Source organism: Prionailurus bengalensis, chromosome A1, assembly GCF_016509475.1.
Source record: "Prionailurus bengalensis isolate Pbe53 chromosome A1, Fcat_Pben_1.1_paternal_pri, whole genome shotgun sequence".
Taxonomy (NCBI): domain Eukaryota; kingdom Metazoa; phylum Chordata; class Mammalia; order Carnivora; family Felidae; genus Prionailurus; species Prionailurus bengalensis.
This window is the reverse complement of record NC_057343.1, coordinates 133,453,962-133,471,729: the sequence shown is the minus strand read 5'-3', so window position 1 is coordinate 133,471,729 and position 17,768 is coordinate 133,453,962. Positions and strand designations below refer to the sequence as shown.

The 17,768-nt window shown below is 37.2% G+C and overlaps 1 protein-coding gene across 2 annotated transcripts in view; it reads left to right on the top strand.

The window, feature by feature from the left end:
• Nucleotides 1–17,768, top strand: part of SGTB (small glutamine rich tetratricopeptide repeat co-chaperone beta) — a 45,313-nt gene that overhangs the window by 8,460 nt on the left and 19,085 nt on the right. For both annotated transcript variants that reach the window (XM_043591364.1, XM_043591354.1), the window contains exons 3-5: nt 2,787–2,890; nt 7,031–7,100; nt 13,222–13,321. In XM_043591364.1, coding sequence (XP_043447299.1) covers nt 2,787–2,890; nt 7,031–7,100; nt 13,222–13,321 — 274 coding nt within the window. The remainder of the gene's footprint in view (nt 1–2,786; nt 2,891–7,030; nt 7,101–13,221; nt 13,322–17,768) is intronic.

Here is a 17,768-nt window from a genome sequence, read left to right as displayed (position 1 = left end):
TATAGGCCTTATCCTCATGGAGACAGTCTAATGTGGGAGATAGACATTTAAGAGCATGTCCTATAGTATGATAAGTAAAATAATAGAAACATGTACCAGTATGAGTTTACATGGTACAGTAAAGGAAATGACCAGTCTGATCAGGGAGGAAAGATATTGATCAAGAATCAATATATACACATAAACAGACACATTTACCATTATTATTGTTGTTGTTTACATTAACTGACTTCATGGCAGTGGGAGCATATTTTCTTGTAGCCCAATGTTTTTAGTGCTGGAGCAACTAAAGTGTGAAAACAAGCGCTTGGCAAGAATAGAAATTGAGAGGATGAGGAATGGGTAAACAGCAGATTATTTTCTATGTTAAAGGCACTCTGACTTCTTGTGGTTGGTAACTTAGTTGCTTATTAGTGTTTATTTATTTATTTAAAAAAATTTTTAATGTTTATTTATTTTTGAGAGAGAGAGACAGAGTGTGAGCGGAAGAGGGGCAGAGAGAGAGGGAGACACAGAATCTGAAGCAGGCTCCAGGCTCTAGCTGTCAGCACAGAGCCTGATGCAGGGCTTGAACTCATGACCGCGAGATCATGACCCCAGCCGAAGTCAGACCCTTAACCCACTGAGCCACCCAGGTGCCCCAATGTTTATTTATTTTTGATAGGGAGAGAAAGCGCGTGTAGAGGAGGGGCAGAGAGAGAGGAAGAGGATCTGAAGCTGGCTCTTTGCTGAGAGCAGAAAGCCCGATACAGGGCTCAGACTCACAAACCATGAGATCATGACCTGAGCCAAAGTTGGACGCTTAAGTGACTGAGCCACCCAGGTGCCCCAATTCAGTCCCTTTTCTAAGGAGAATTGTTCTGTGGATAGTGATAGTAATAGTATTTCTATTATGACAGAGGTGTTTTTCTCAGGGCCATAATTAATACATAATGTATCCTTTAAAAGTCATACACAAGTATCAATGAATCTATAATCAATCAGACAGAGGGAGATGAATACTCTATGATCTCTCTTATATGTGCAACGCTAATAAATAAACACAGCAAGCACATAGATACAGAAAAGAGATTGGTGGTTGTCAGAGGTGGGGCATGGAGGTGAGAGTAACGGGTGAAGTGTTTTTGTTCTGTTGTGTTTTTAGTTTAAATATATTGCATACAAATAATAATGAAAGTCATACATAAATATTTGTGAATCTATTCCATACTGCTTGGAAGTACACTGGACACTGTGGCTACATTCTCATCTTGTGGAGCCAGGAGAGAATTCCTTTTCAAAGGAGAGAATTCTCAAGATGAGAATCTGCCTCCATTCACCTCAGTGAGTACTTGTAGAGAGGACAGGTTATCTTTCTTCCCTGTGATTGCCCTGGTTTGGACTCCTTATGTTTAGATCATTTAAGTAAGAACCCACTTGGTTTTCTGCTTCCATTTTCTCCTTCAGCTTGTCTTATTCTAATTCATTCTCTGCATTCCTATCAGACTTGTAGTTCTTTTTTTTTTCTTTTTTAAATTAATTTTGTTTTTTAAATTTACATCCAAATTAGTTAGCAGATAGTGCAACAATAATTTCAGGAGTAGATTCCTTAATGCCCCTTGCCCATTTAGCCCATCCCCCCTCCCACAACCCCTCTGTTTGTTCTCCATATTTAAGAGTCTCTTATGTTTTGTCCCCTCCCTCTTTTTATATTATTTTTGCTTCCCTTCCCTTATGTTCATCTGTTCTGTGTCTTAAAGTACTCATATGAGTGAAGTCATATGACACTTGTCTTTCTCTGACTGACTAATGTCACTTAGCATAATACCCTTTAGTTCCATCCACGTAGTTGCAAATGGCAAGATTTCATTCTTTTTGATTGCCAAGTAATACTCCATTTTATATATACACCACATCTTCTTTATCCATTCACAGACTTGTAGTTCTAAACACAAATCCAGTTATGTTATTCTCCTTCACTGAGTTCTTTAATGGCTCTCCATTTGCCCGTAGTGTGAAGTGCACATTCTTTAAGAATGTTATGTGAGGTGCCTTGTCATCCAATAACACACTTGCTTTCTAGCATCATCTCCCATCATGTCTTTCTACCCTGGCCATATCAGTTATCTTGTCATATACCAAATGCAGATGACACACCTTATCACCATTTAACATGCTGTGTACTTTTGTGTTTCTCTGACTCCTTCTATTAAATGTAAGCTTCATCACATGAATAGTGATTTTTGTCTTTAGATTAACTGCTGTATTTCTACCATCTTGCATGTAGTAGGTGCTTAGGGTAAATTTGTATGCATGAATGAATTTTTTAAAGCCAACCTATCTATCTAAGTAAATATACCAGGATTAATATTTAGTGCTGTTTCTGTTACTGTTTTTGGTCAGGTTGAGAATTCTGTTTCTCACATAAAAGAAAGAAGATTTTTTTTGTTTGTTTTATTCAAAACATTAGAACATTGGTGGACAATAGATATTGGCAGGGAGGAATAACTTACTGTTAGTGACTGGCTTCAGCAAGAATATGATGTAATAGATATATTGAGAAATTATATTCTAGGTAACATCTTTCTTTAAGTGAGGAATAAGAAATCAAGTTGTCTTCCTTCAACAGCTGATCTATAAACAGAAGTCTCTATGTAGCTGAACCATTTAGTTTTCCTTATGTTCTGTGATCATAAATACTGAATTACCACAGATTGCACAGAGTGCAGATTTCTACCAGAAAAAAAGAGGTTGTTTCTTTTTTTAGGTTGCTAATTTTCTTTTTCACTATTCAAATTTATTTCAAGTTGCAATTCAGTGCTTGGAGACAGTTTTTAAAATCAGCCCAGAAGATACTCATCTTGCAGTTTCACAGCCTTTGACAGAAATGTTCAGCAATTCCTTCTGTAAGGTAAGCTGTCATTGTTTTCTATTAGTATCTGATTTAAGTATGACTACAATATTATGTTGAGTTCTTAATATTTTATGGGCCAGGCCTTTAAGTACCTAACTTCTCCCTAGGTGTAAGGTAGATAGTTCACATGGATATGATTTGGGAACTAAAATATAACTCTTTTAATGTGCTTTTAGATTTTCATATTAGTAGCTATTCTCATTCTCTCACCTTCTTTTATATTTAATGATGTACTTTTTAAGTCCTTTATATTATCTGAGCATTTTTAGATTTCTGACATCTGTATTAACATTCCCCTAAAGCATTGAATAAAAGATAAAAACAAGATTTTCCTGCTTACGCAGCAACTATGTAGAAATAGATTCATCAGGAATTGAATCATCACTTTGAAGCAGATTTCATCAAATTGGCCATTGTAAGGCCTCTTTAAAACAAGGGAAGGTTCAGGCTCAATGTGCAAACGTAACACTGAAAACCAAGTTTCTGATGTCTGCTCTTGAGAACTGTTTACATCGTCTCTGGTTTCTGGCCTTTTCAGGGAACATGACCATAAATTTGAAAATTTTAAGGTGACTGAGTTTAGGGCCCCAGGGTGATCTCCCATGTGTTTTTTGGTTACATTTTGATGCCTCATGAACTCATTTTGTTATTCTAGTTCTGTATTCAATCTTCAGTACAGAAGGAGGCACTCAGGAGAGAGGCTGAATCATGTAGTATATATTTAAGCCTGGCAGGGACATTGCTGAGAATACCACATTGACTGTTTCTAGAACTTGTGAGAAGAGGTTCTGAGAGTTGCAATGAAGATGGCAGTTTGGCAGTAAACTGTTCTCTCTTTCTATTCTTGGAAAAAGAATAATGCAGTTATCACACAGATGAATTCTAATTATATAACAAAGATATAAGGAGATAGTGACGTGTCCCTGCACTCCTCATCAGAGAATTCCCCTTTTCTTCACTTCAGTTGCTATGGTTCTTTCATTGCCTGGGTTTCTGGCCTCCTTAGGGAACCCCATTTCAGTGGCTGGACATGCCCATGGCTGAAGCTAACCGTCTTTAACTCCTAGATGCCCGAGAGGCCTCTGTTGGAGACAACACTTGGATGTGCTCACTCCTTAGGTCTTGTCACTGGTGACTTAGTACTAAAGAGATCAGAATTTTTCTTTACCTCCCAGAAAGCTCAAATTGACTTTTGTACTCTGTTTAAGTAGAGCTTTTTTTTTTTTTTTTGACGCCTGTCTTACTTTTTCTCTCTGATTGTGTTTAACTGTAAGCATTTTTGACTTGCTATTTTTAAAATATAATTTATTTTTTTTTTACATATAATTTTCTTTATCCAGTCATCCATTAATGGACATTTGGGCTCTTTCCATACTTTGGCTATTGTTGATAGTGCTGCTATAAACATGGGGGTGCATGTGTCCCTTCGAAACAGCACACCTGTATCCGGTGGATAAATGCCTAGTAGTGCCATTGCTGGGTCGTAGGGTAGTTCTATTTTTAGTTTTTTAAGGAACCTCCATACTGTTTTCCAGAGTTGCTGCACCAGCTTGCATTCCCAAAAATATAAGTTCTTAAACCTGGCTTCATTGTGTATCTGTATAGTGTTATTTGTGATGTCACTCCTTTGTTTGCCTTATTTAACAGCAGCAACTTCATTACGTATGTCTTTGTTACCAGAGTACAGCAGACAGAGTCTAAACCTGCCCAGAGCAGCATACAGATTGTTATAATTAAGGAAATTATTTGCCTCTTTTCAGCAATAAAAAAGAATGAAATCTTGCCATTTGCAAAAACATAGACAAAGCTAGAGTATAATTTAAGTCGGATAAGTCAGTCAGAGAAAGACAAATCCCATGTGATTTCACTCATGTGGAATTTCGAAAACAAGCAAACATGGGAAAATAAAAAAGGGATACAGAGACAAACTCAGAAACAGACTCTTAATTATAGAGAACAAACCGATGGCTACCAGAGGGGAGGTACGTGGGGAGATGGGGGAAATAGGTAATGGAAATTAGGAGTCCACTTGCTGTGATGGTCACCTGGTGATGGATACAGCTGTTGAATCACTCCATTGTACACCTGAAATTAATATAATATTGTATGTTAACTAATTGATTTAAAATAAAAACTTAAAAAAATTGAAATTATTTGTCTCACCAAGTGTCCATGGTTGTTATTTCTGTCATTTTAGTTTTAGGATACTGGTCTTTCTCTTCTGTTTTTTCCCTCAATTAAGTTTATATACTAAATGGATTCATTCCTTTTATATAAGGCAGGTAACACTCATCCCCACATCATGGCCTGCTCAAATGCATTTAATGAATATGAGAATTAGTTTTCAAAGTTATACAACTGTGGCAATTTCATTAAAATAATTCAGAAGAATTTAGAAGACAGAATGGATTAGAGTCCATTTCTCAATATGCTATTCTTCTGACTCAAAAAGTCACTCCCCTCCCTCCTCCCCTTAACTTCCCAGGATTATTAGAAGATGTGAAATAGAAGAAACCCTGAAAGTAGGTACTGCAGGGCAATAATGTGTCCTTGAACTACACTTACATCCTAGGTGACTGTAGCCAGTTTTAAGTAGTGACCTCTAGTTATAAGGATTCCTATTTGTATTCTATACATTTTTATTCCAATATTTTATGCTTAGAAAAACTGATTAGTATAGAAAGATTAAAAAAAATAAGAACAACTCACATACTTTATGATTTTGTACTTGTGAATATTTGTGTGCAATTAGCGAAGTATATTTCCAAAGTTAGAGCTATCAAGTTTATTGAAACTTTGATCAAGACAGAGATAATGGTGAAGGACGCCTGGGTGGCTCAGTCAGTTAAGCATCCAACTCTTGGTTTTGACTCAGGTCATGATCTCATGGATTCATGGGTTTGAGCCCCACATGGGCTCTGCACTGACAGTGCGGAGCCTGCTTGGGATTCTCTCTCTCCCCCTCTCTCTGCCCTTCCCCACTCGTGCTGTCTCTGTCTTTCTCAAAGTAAATAAATGGTGGATATATTCTAAATGTGGTACATAGGTATATTAGCTACAAATTATGCTCTCTTGGAAATTTTAGACTTATTTATGAACTTCAGAGTCAAGTGTAAAAGCAACACAAGTTAAAAAAGATCTTTCAAGGGGTGCATGGGTGGCTCAGTCACTTAAGCTCTGACCTCAGCTCATGTCATGATTCACCTTTTGTGGGTTTGAACCCCCATTGGGCTCTGTGCTGACAGGTCAGAGCCTGGAACCTGGATTGGATTCTTTGTCTCCCTCTCTCTGTGCTCCTACCCTGCTTGCACTCTTTCTCTCTCAAAAATAAATAAACATTAAAAAAATTTTTTTTTTTTTAAAGATCTTTCAGAAATGGAAAAATACATTGTGTTCCAATTGCTACTCAAGATATTTCTGAATGCCCCTTCGGTTTGAACATTAGTAATGCAAAAGAGGTTTGAGGATGATAGTAGCTACTGAAAACAGGAAATTTACATTGCCTTTTTTTAATGATAAATTAATATATGTCCATTGTTTTTAAAAATTGGTCAACAAGGAAAGATATAAAGAAGAAACTGAAAATTTTACCTCCAAATATTACTTTTAACCTTTCTCGTTAGACCTTTCCTGTCTTTGTTGTTTTAGCCTGTGTGCATGTATATGTGTGTATGCACATATTTAAATAATAGTGTTACATTATTAATGCTTCTTTTTATAAACTGTGAATTTGACTTAGGATATCTCTTTAGATATTAAACATTATGCTTCAGGATTTTTATTAATATAAATAATCTCTTGAATATATTTTCTATTCCTATTCTTTGTATACTGATTATTTATATTGTTCATGAAGTAGGGTTTTTTTGATGTAGGAAAAGCAAGTAAAAAATTTGATTCATATTAGCCCATTATCTTCTAGAAAAATTCTACATACTCATTTTTCTAAAAAACGTATGTGGAAGGACTTTCCCCCTATGTCTATGTAACCCTATTATTTACAGCCAGATTTCATCCTGTGTAAATATAGGTGATTTACTGTAATACAATTTATTTATTATTATTTATAGTTCTGTGGGATGACTTTTTTATGCAGGTAAATGGAAACTCTGTACATTGATTTTTATTTAATTTCAGAATGATATTTTGCCTCTCTCAAACTCAGTGCCTGAAGACGTGGGAAAAGCTGACCAATTAAAAGATGAAGGTGAGTATTTCATAGAGAAATTACTATTTCGTAAAACTTCATGAAACTCTGGAGAAAGTGACTCTGGCAGTTGGTGAGAATCTGATTTATGCTGCCAAGTCTGAACTGTCATACATCCACATGATATTTGTGAAACAGAAATGAATGTGATATGGAAGAAACCTGGAATGGCTTGTGAACAATAATGTAGTTATACCTTGCTTCCAGAGAAGCAGATCTGCTGTGAATAAAACTTGCAAAACAAGTAACTTAAGGGGTGATTACTTCTAACTGCATTTGCTACATGTACTCTGGGGTTCCAAATTCTTCTTTATGCTTGCAGAGAGGAAAGGAGAAATTTGGGATTTCAAATTTTTTTTTTATGCTTGCATAGAGGAAAATAATTTTCAGTAATATTTTAACTTTTGTATATGTTTAGTGTTTTTGAGTTCTTTGATACTTGTTAATACATGTATGTGGCGCTTGACTTAAGTATTTATTACCACATTTGACTACTACATAATTACATTTTTCAATACTGGCTCTTGAGGCATTTTTAGTTATAATAAATCAGTGTTGAAGATCTGCGTTTAATTTTTTCTGTCATGTCATTTATGTTAAGCTATAGAGGAGAGTTAGGTCAGGCACACAAGATTTGTACTAAGAAGCTCTCGGGAAGAGTCTTGTATTGGCAATGAATGAGAGCCAAAAAAATTCCCTGTCCTGTAGGCAGACATTTATTAGGGAATATGCCACATTCAGAAGCTATACAAAATTGGTTCAGAAACCATTTCCTGGACTTTAAACTGAAGAAGGCAGTTAAAAACAAAACAAAACAAACACAATCACTTGATTTCTTAAAAGGTAGATATGAAAGAGAGTATACTCTTCCTATTCCTTGGGTCTTATCCTCTCTATCAAATTTTTATTTTAAACATACATGTATATCACTGTTGTTTTTTTTTAATATGCCACTGCTTTTAATGGCCGCACAGTGCTCCATAGTACTTTAGACCATGATTTACTTACCTAGACAGATAATTTTGTAATCTTAGATAAACATTGTCTTTTTTTAAATTTTGTTTTTTAATGCTTATTTATTTTTGAAAGAGAGAGAGAGAGAGACAGAGCATGAGCAGCAGAGGGACAGAGAGAGAGGGAGACCCAGAATCCAAAGCAGGCTCCGAGCTGTCAACACCGAGCCAGACGCAGGGCTCGAACTCACGAGCTTTGAGATCATGACCTAAGCCAAAGTCAGCCACCCAGCTGACTGAGCCACCCAGGCGCCCCATAGATGACATTGTCTTAATATCTTTGTCTATATTTTTACTATTATGTGATTATCTTCATGGGATTACATTATAAAGTTCTGTATATCCAACAAATAGACTGATTTCAATTTTTAATTTCTTACTTTAAGAATTAATACTACTATAGTGGCTTTAAATTTTAGAATAGTATGACTTTCATAAATTACATGCAAAATTAAGTAAAAACTAGATCCTTGTTGTCATTTGAATTAAGAGTACTCCCCAAAGAATTTGGATTTAAACTATCTGGATAGAAATGCATTTTTCATATATTTAGTTTCTAGTTGACACAATTTAACCTGATGTTTTTCCCCCCCACTCTGAGTTTTGTGGTTGTGTGAAATCCTTAGTGATGCTGTGTATTTTCCATTAACGCTTGCTTTTTAAGCTCCCTTGGTTTAGCTCTAGTAATGATATTGAATAAATGGCAAATTGAAATTTTATTTTTGGCCCTCATGTTTACTCCCTCTGCATGCAGAACACGGGGAGATTGCATTCCCCGCAGAGTTTGCTTTGATATAATGAATGTTGGTAAGATGAGGATTAAGAGAATATGCAGGCTGAGACTCATTTAATGCTCCAGCATGGGTAACTGAATTACTTACTACTTTCTCCTTTAACCACAAAAGGTTTTATTCTTTTTATTTCTTTTTTCTATATTAAAGAGAGAGAGAAAGAGAGAGCATGCACACGCACAACAGGTGGGAATGGGGAAGAGAGAGAGAGAGAATCTCAACTAGGCTCCAGGCTCAGCGCAGAGCCTGAAGCAGGGCTCGACCCCACAACCCTGGGATCATGACCTGAGCCGGAATCAAGAGTTGGACACTCAATCGACTGAGCCACCTGGGCACCCCTCAAAGCTTTTATTCTTTCATTTTACTAAAACCTATCACATCTGAGACATGTTACACACAAAGTTAAAGCAATTGTTATTTTATACAGGTTTTTATTCATGTGAGCACTAATGGCCACTGCAGTTTGTCAAGCATAAGATTTTTCCAGGCTGCCTGTGACACTTGTCTGTGTTAATTTAGGCTTCTAGCCAGGTAGTACCTTCCTAGAGGTGTCTTTCAAATATTTTTGTGTGCTTCATTTGTAAAGAGTTGCAGTAAGTTGAGACAAAACCAAGATGGTTTCTTTTCTGTGATTCCCTGACGCATCACAAAAATATGTACATATCTTGTAGGTTGTCTTTTTTTTTTAATATTTATTTTTGAGAGAGAGAGAGAGAGAGAGAGAGAGAGCGAGTAGGGGAGGGGCAGAAAGAGAGGGAGACACAGTATCCGAAGCAGACTCCAGGCTCTGAGCTGTCAGCACAGAGCCTGATGTGGGTCTCCATCCCATGAACTATGAGATCATGACCTGAACTGAAGTCAGATGCTTAACTGACTGAGCCACCCAGGTGCCTCTTATAGGATGTCTTGATAATTAAAGGAGACAGTTTTACAGGAGAGTACCCCATAAGTATAAAGTGCTATACAATGTTCGGTTATATTTATCTTTACAAATTTCTTCATTTGTGTCCCAAATATTTGCATATTGGATATTTTGTGACTTGAGGCTTATCGTAAATATATGTAAATATATATATACATCTAGTGTACATATGCATAGTGTATATATAATGTAGTATGTAGACTTTTGATATGGTGGTTTATAAGAAAATACATACAATAGATTTTAATAATAATAATAATTATTATTATTATTATAATACCACTCGACTATCAAACGATTTGTCACAGTTGCTCACTCAGGAAAGGAATAGGTGAGCTCTTGCACTGCAGGGCCAGCCGCTCTGTCCCCTGGAATCTCAAGGGGGCTGCACAGTCAGAAGCACAGCTCCTGGCTGGGTTTGCCAACACTGTTGCTGAACAAACTCAGATAAAGTCCTAAACTTCTTGCAAGAGTAACCGGTAACTCAAGAGAGGAGGGTTTGGAAAAGAGAAAGGAGAAATTAACTTTGGGTGCCAGCAGCCAGGGGAGGCGGCAGGCTCCATCTTTACACATGCCCACCTCTCCTCCCACAAGGTGGACACCTAGAGTTTTACTGGCAGAGGTTCAGGGGGTACGTGCTAGAGAGCCTGGAGGCAGTGCATGATCACAGCTGGGGATCAGTATGTTTTCAGCATGTATAAAGGGTAGGGAAAGGGATCTGAGGGGCGTGGTATTCTAGGCATTACCTTGCTATCAGGGCTTTTCTAGTCTAGCAGTTGGAATGTTCTGGTCATTGCACAACACCTTCATCATTGCCTCAAGAAAGTGTGATAAGAAATAAGAACAATGGATTTTAGTTAGAGCATGAGTTAAGTAGTCTTTTCATTTTCTGGTTTTAACTCTTAGGGTCTATAGTTGAGCAAGAGGGCTCCCTAAGAACCCCGAGACAAAAAGGCCCATAGCAACAGGAAAATCCACATAACCCAGAAAATTTAAATCTTTTACATGGGTTAAGCAAATGTATTTCAGTACTTAGGCTCATGTAGTCAATTTCTTGCTCTATCATAAAAACTATGTAATCCTCTTAGCTTCCTTAGAGGCTTTATATTCATTACATTTTGGGGGTGGGGGTCTAAATTAGTTTTTTATTTATTGTAAAAACAACTTTATTGTAAATAAAATTTACTCCTTTGAAGTGTATAAATTCAGGGGCGCCTGGATGGCTGGCTCAGTTGGTTAAGCATCTGACTTCAGGTCATGATCTCATGGCTGATAAGTTCTATCCCTGCATCAGGCTCTGTGCTGATGGCTCAGAGCCATCTGAAGCAGAGCCTGCTTCAGATTCTGTGTCTCTCTGTCTCTCTGCCCCTCCCCTACTCAGACTCTGTCTCTGTCTCTCTCTCTCTCAAAAATAAACATTAGAAACAAAAATTTTAAGTGTATAAATTCACTGGTTTTGAAGAATATTCAGAGTTGTGCAGCCATTACCACAGTTATGGAACATTTTTTATCACCTCAAAAGAAACTGTGTACCTATTAGGTTACTCTTTATATTCATTTCTGATTTTTTTTTTTTTTTAAACCAGGATGAAGGTCTGGTTTTTTTTTGTGTGTGTGTGTTTATTTACTTTTTCTGAGAGAGAGAGAATGAGCAGGGGAAGGGCAGAGAGAGGGAGAGAGAGGGAGAGAGAGAATCCCAAGCAGGCTCCCCACTGTCAGTGCAGAGCTCTACCTGGGAGTTCGAACCCAGAACTGAGATCATGACCAGAGCTGAGATCAAGAGTCTGACTCTTAACCAACTGAGCCACCCAGTCACCCTTCATTTTTGATTCTTAATTTGCAGTAACTTTTGCATCCTTTTATATGCTTTTGTCTACCTGCCTTTCCTTTAATCTTGCTGTTCCTGTTCCCTGCAAAGTTATACTCTCCTACTCCTGTTAAGTAGCTAATGATGTATTAAAAGACAAAACTAATAGGAGAGCTTCTGGTTTAGAGAAAGTTGGGAGGAGTAACAGAGGCTTTTGTGATGTAAATTCTTCCTCTTAATCCCAGTGTTTTAAAATTTCAGTTTTGAACCGTGGTTCTTATCAGTGAGCAGGACACATTTTTCCCTTTAATGGAATACAAAAGATAGCCAACAGGAAATTCCTTATTTTGCTGGCTAGTTCTTAACCTAGCTAAATTATTACCAGATGTATCTGTAGATGACTTCCTGAAAATTAGCACCCTGTGGGCTAGCCATGGTATCTGAAATTCTTTCTAGAAATTAATGTCCAACAGTCCCCTTTAAGAAATCTGTCTCTGGAATGGATAGCACAAAAAATTATCATCTTCCGATAGCATATTAACATGATTAATTTTACTGGCTTACCCACATAGCAGAATTCTGAGATTTTGCTATTCAGTAGGGTTTTTTTTTTTTAAAACATTTTTTTTAAATTTTATTTTTGAGACAGAGAGAGACAGAGCATGAACAGGGGAGGGGCAGAGAGAGAGGGAGACACAGAATCCGAAGCAGGCTCCAGGCTCTGAGCCATCAGCCCAGAGCCCAACACGGGGCTCGAACTCACAGACCGCAAGATCGTGACCTGAGTTGAAGTCGGATGCTTAACCGACTGAGCCACCCAGGTGCCCCTTCAGTAGGGTTTTTTGTATCATTTTGTTTTTTGTTTATTTATTTTAAGAGAGTGGGGGGAGGGGGAGAGAAAGAGGGAGAGAGAGAATTTATTTCACTGCACACTGTCAGCCTGGAGCATGATATGGGCCTCAATCCCATGATCCCTGGGATCATGACCTTAGCCTAAATCGAGTGTCACATGCTTAACTGACTGACCCACCCAGGTGCCCCATAGCAGGTGTATGTTTTGACAAGGGAAGGAGTGGATAATGAGATGATGATGGGGAAAGGGATTGCATCTGGAATGGGGGAGCAGCTCTAAAAGGAAGGCAGGAGATGAATATAAGGAAGGTGAGAAGAGATTAAATTTTGCCATGGGATACTCACAATTGTTTCATTTACTCACTTATGAAGCCTGGATTTAATAAGGTATACAAGCTTTACTTGCTTTAAGACTTCACGTTGTTAAAAATCACTTGAACACACTGATGGCTAAGGAGTGTCAACTGTATAGTAAAATATAAAATTTAGCTCTACTGCTGATGAAAAATCATGTTGGCGGGGTGCCTGGCTCACTCAATTTGTGGAGCATGCGACTCTTGATCTCGAGGTGGTGAGTTCAAGCCCCATATTGGGGGTAGAGTTTACTTAAAAAATTAAAAAAAAGAAAACTCACATTGCTGACCTTCATTTTGTTGTAGTTTCTATGATTAAAATGTATCTTTCAGGCTTTTTTCTGTGTGTATGTTATACTTATTGTACATATTGATTATTTTAGGCAATAACCACATGAAAGAAGAAAATTATGCTGCTGCCGTGGATTGTTACACACAGGCCATAGAACTGGATCCAAATAATGCAGTTTATTATTGCAACAGGTAAACTGGCACTGTTGTGGCAGGTTTATAGTTCTTCAATTGTAATTTGTATTAATAGCACTGAAAATTTATTTTGAAATAAATTTATTTTGTAAGATTTATTTTGAAAAATTTGAAAGTTCAGGAAGGTAGAAAGAAGGAAAAGTAACCCATAAAATTAACACTCAGAGGTAATCACTCTTATTAACTAACCTTTGGCATATTTTGTTTGATGTGTCATCGGTTTTAGATTTGTTGTTATTCAGTAGGCATATCATAAACATGTCCTTATTTTGTTGAAACTCTTCATAAACATTCTTTAAATGGATACAAATTAGTCTGTTATTACCTCTTAATCTTTTTTATATTTCCAGCACCTATCATTGTGGCTGGCAAACAATGATTAAAACGTTATTTTTTAATAAACGTATAAATGTACCTTAACTTATTCTATTGTTTTTTTAAATGTACTTTATATAAAGGTACTGGCAGATTGTTCCTTTTTTTTTCAATATGATGAAGTTGGAATGAACATCTTTGTTTCTCAAATTATTTTCTGAAATTCAGATTTTCTGGACTTTGGGTTTATCCTTGGAACTGCATTCAATTGATTTAACTGTGTAAACATTCAAAATTTGTCGATGCTGATTGCAAAATTGTTCGAACTTCTTTGAAAAATTTTGAAAATTTATTTCCTTCCTTGGAAGTGTATGAGTGCATCTGTTTTTACCACATCCTTATCAGCACTAAGTACTTGAGTTATCATTATTTATTATTAATTTAATATTAATTTTATTTTAATAGTAATTGTTCTAATTTATATTTAACTACTGGTAAGGTTGGACATTTTTCACATGTTGGCCATTTGTGTTTGTTTGTTTTCTTACAATTATCTCTTTGTACCTGTGCCCGGCCTTAGCTTGTTTGACCTCATACTTCTTTCTTTCCCTGTTCTGCCCTTTTTAAACAAAGGGTCCGACCCTTGTAGACTACATTTCCCAGGGCCCTTTGTCACCTGAGTTTTGTCTGGGTTCAGTCACAGGAGGGGCTGGCAGGAGATTGGAGGGCAGAGGAGGGGAGAAGACGGGGTGTTTCTTCCCCTCTTTTTACATCAGGGTATTTATCCAGCAGGGGCTGCTTCTCATCCTTGTCTCCAGCTCCCACCCAAGACACCTGCTATGGTCACAGCTTTTGCCAGGCGATGTTGGCTTTTGGACTCTGCACTCTGTCCTCTATCTTAGGGATGGTAATGGCTCCTGCTGTTCCTCATCTCTGGATTGCTACACAACAAGATGCCCCTGCCTGGCATCTTAGCTCTTGCATCAACTGTGTAATGAATTCCCTGAACTAAAATAATCTATCTTAAATATTAAAGTTCCAGTAGTACTTTTTGCAGTGATGGAAATGTTCTGTATCTGCTTTGTTCATTACAGTCGCCACTAGCCAGAGTGGCTTTTGACCACTTGACATGTCTAGTGCAAATGAGAAAGTAAATTTTTATTGTTTAATTGATTGAAAATCAATTTAAATTAATTTAAATTTCAGTAGCCACATGTAGCTTATGTCTACTCTCCTGTACAGCATAGCTGTATATTAAATATATAATCCATTTGTCCTAATTGCATAGCTTACTGTTTGCCTTTTAATGTTTTTCATATGTAAAGGTTTTAAATATTTGTGTAGACAAGTTTGTCTTTCCTTGTTTGTTTTTTTTTTTCCTTTCTTTGGAATTTTATTCCAGTGTTTTTAAGTCTTATTTATTTATTTATTTATTTATTTATTTATTTATTTATTTTTGAGACAGAGAGAGACAGAGCATGAACGGGGGAGAGTCAGAGAGAGAGGGAGACACAGAATCTGAAACAGGCTCCAGGCTCTGAGCTGTCAGCACAGAGCCCGATGCGGGGCTCGAACTCACAGACCACAAGATCATGACCTGAGCCTAAGTCGGACACTTAACCGACTGAGCCACCCAGGCGCCCCAGTCTTATTTATTTATTTAAACTCAAGTTAGTTAACATACAGTGTAGTATTGGTTTCAGGAGTAGAACCCAGTGATTCATCACTTACATACAATACCCAGTGCTCAACCCAAGAAGTGCCCTCCTTAATGTCCATCACCCATTTAGCTCATCTTCCCATCCACCACCCCAACAAGCAACCCTGTTTGAGAGTGTCCAGTGTTTTTAGTCTTAAAGCCTTCACCATTTGCAGACCTGACAAATAACTTCTCTTTCCTTCACATTTAAATTTTATCATTGCAAGTCTGCTTTGGTGAATGGTATCTATTTTAACCAATTTGAAACCTTTTAGGGCTGAAATCTATAAAAATTACCTTTTGTTACATAGTAAATTCTTAGATTTGGAAGAGATCTTTAATTTGGTCTAATCTTTCATTGAGTTATCCTTGTGCTATTTAGGGTATTCATACCCTTATGAGATGACCCCTTCTCCCCTGCATTTTCTTTTATTAAGAAAAAACATTTTTTTTCTTTTCTTTTTTTTTTTTTTAATTTTTTTTTCAACGTTTATTTATTTTTGCGACCGAGAGAGACAGAGCATGAACGGGGGAGGGGCAGAGAGAGAGGGAGACACAGAATCGGAAACAGGCTCCAGGCTGTTGCCATCAGCCATCAGCCCAGAGCCCGACGCGGGGCTCGAACTCCTGGACCGCGAGATCGTGACCTGGCTGAAGTCGGATGCTTAACCGACTGCACCACCCAGGCGCCCCAAAAACATTTTTTTTGATGTTTATTTACTTTTGAGAGAGAGAGAGAGAGCACACAAGTGAGTGGGGGAGGGGCAGAGAGAGAGGGAGACACAGTCTGAAGCAGGCTGCAGGCTCTGAGCTGTTAACACAGAGCCCTATGCGGGGCTGGAGCCCACAAACTGCGAGATCATGACCTGACCTTAACTGACTGAGCCACCCAGGCGCCCCTCCTCTGCATTTTCTTTCGTGGTTCTGTCTGTTGGAATAGTCTTCCTTATGTTGACACTGAACTTGTTTTCCTGAAGCCCTTGTAGCTAATCTCAGTTGGCAGTTTTAATTTTTATTCTTAAGGGCAGTTACAGAATAATTATGATCCTTCTTTTTCATAATAGTACCTTACATTTTGAAGATTGCTACCATGTTCATTTGAGTTCTTTTCTCCACATTGTATATTTGCAGTTTTTTCAATCACACCTTAGATAATATAGCTTAAAGTTCTGCACTTTTGCTCTAAACTTGTTCCAGTTTACCTGTATCTGTTACTCTGTAGTTCCCAGAAATTCATACAGCATTTCCGGAATTGGTCTGACCACAGTAGTCTTCTAGGGCTCTCATTTAACCTACTTCTAGATAGTATAATTATATATGTTAGCGTTTTATAGCATTATTTATTGAATTAATATTTTGGTTTTGGTTTATTAAAGTGTCTCTTTTTCACACATTCTCTTTATTCTGTCATTCAGTCATATTTTCATTTGACAGGTTCTTGCCAAACACCTGCTGTGTACCAGTGCTGTCACTGGAGGTTTAGTTGTGTCTCTTCCAAAATTCAGGATCTTCTATTTTATCCCTGTAGAATTTTATCTTGTTAAAGTCTCTCATGTGTATGACCCTTAATCTTTTCAGTTAATTTGTAAAGTAATGTGTTTACTTTTTGCTCCAAGTTTCATGTCATTCACAAACTTAAGAACGCCACATGTTATATTCTGTCAGTTATGAAGTCAACTAAGGGAACAGTCATAGGGAAGTGGTTAAGAGCAGGGGTTCTGACCCAGCCTCTTTGGATTCTAATTTCTGGCTCTGGCACTTACTAGGTGTGTGACCTTGAGCAGATTACCTAACACAGGTATACTTTAGTTTCCCCATTAGTGAAATTTGGCTAATAGTATTTACCTGATAGGATTGTTGTAGCGATCAAATAGTTAATACATATAAAGTGCTAGGAAGCTTTCTAGTAAAGAGTGTTGTACACAACAGTGTTATTATTGCATAATAATATTGTCTACTCATAATAATATATTAGTTATATATTATGTTAAATATATACTATATAATTAATTCTATATTATAATGTTATTATTCAATATTATTATTTATGCACACTGGGTTTTTTTGTTTTGATCAGAATATGAAGAGAGATCCAAATTTATTGGGAGTCCAAATACGTTGTCAATTGTCTTTCTCTGATTTAATAGAGTCTGGTAGTAAGCCTGTTAAAATGAAAAGGAAATGATGTTAGTCTGATAGGTGTTGTTTTGAATTAATCTAGTGTCATTTATCTTCTTTTTGGGGGGTTTCTTACATTTTTATGAAATACTTGGAAGTTGAAAGAAGTTTGCAGTAAGTACTCGTATATCCATCCATATCAAGATATTGCCTTTAGGGGCGCCTGGGTGGCGCAGTCGGTTAAGCGTCCGACTTCAGCCAGGTCACGATCTCGCGGTCCGTGAGTTCGAGCCCCGCGTCAGGCTCTGAGCT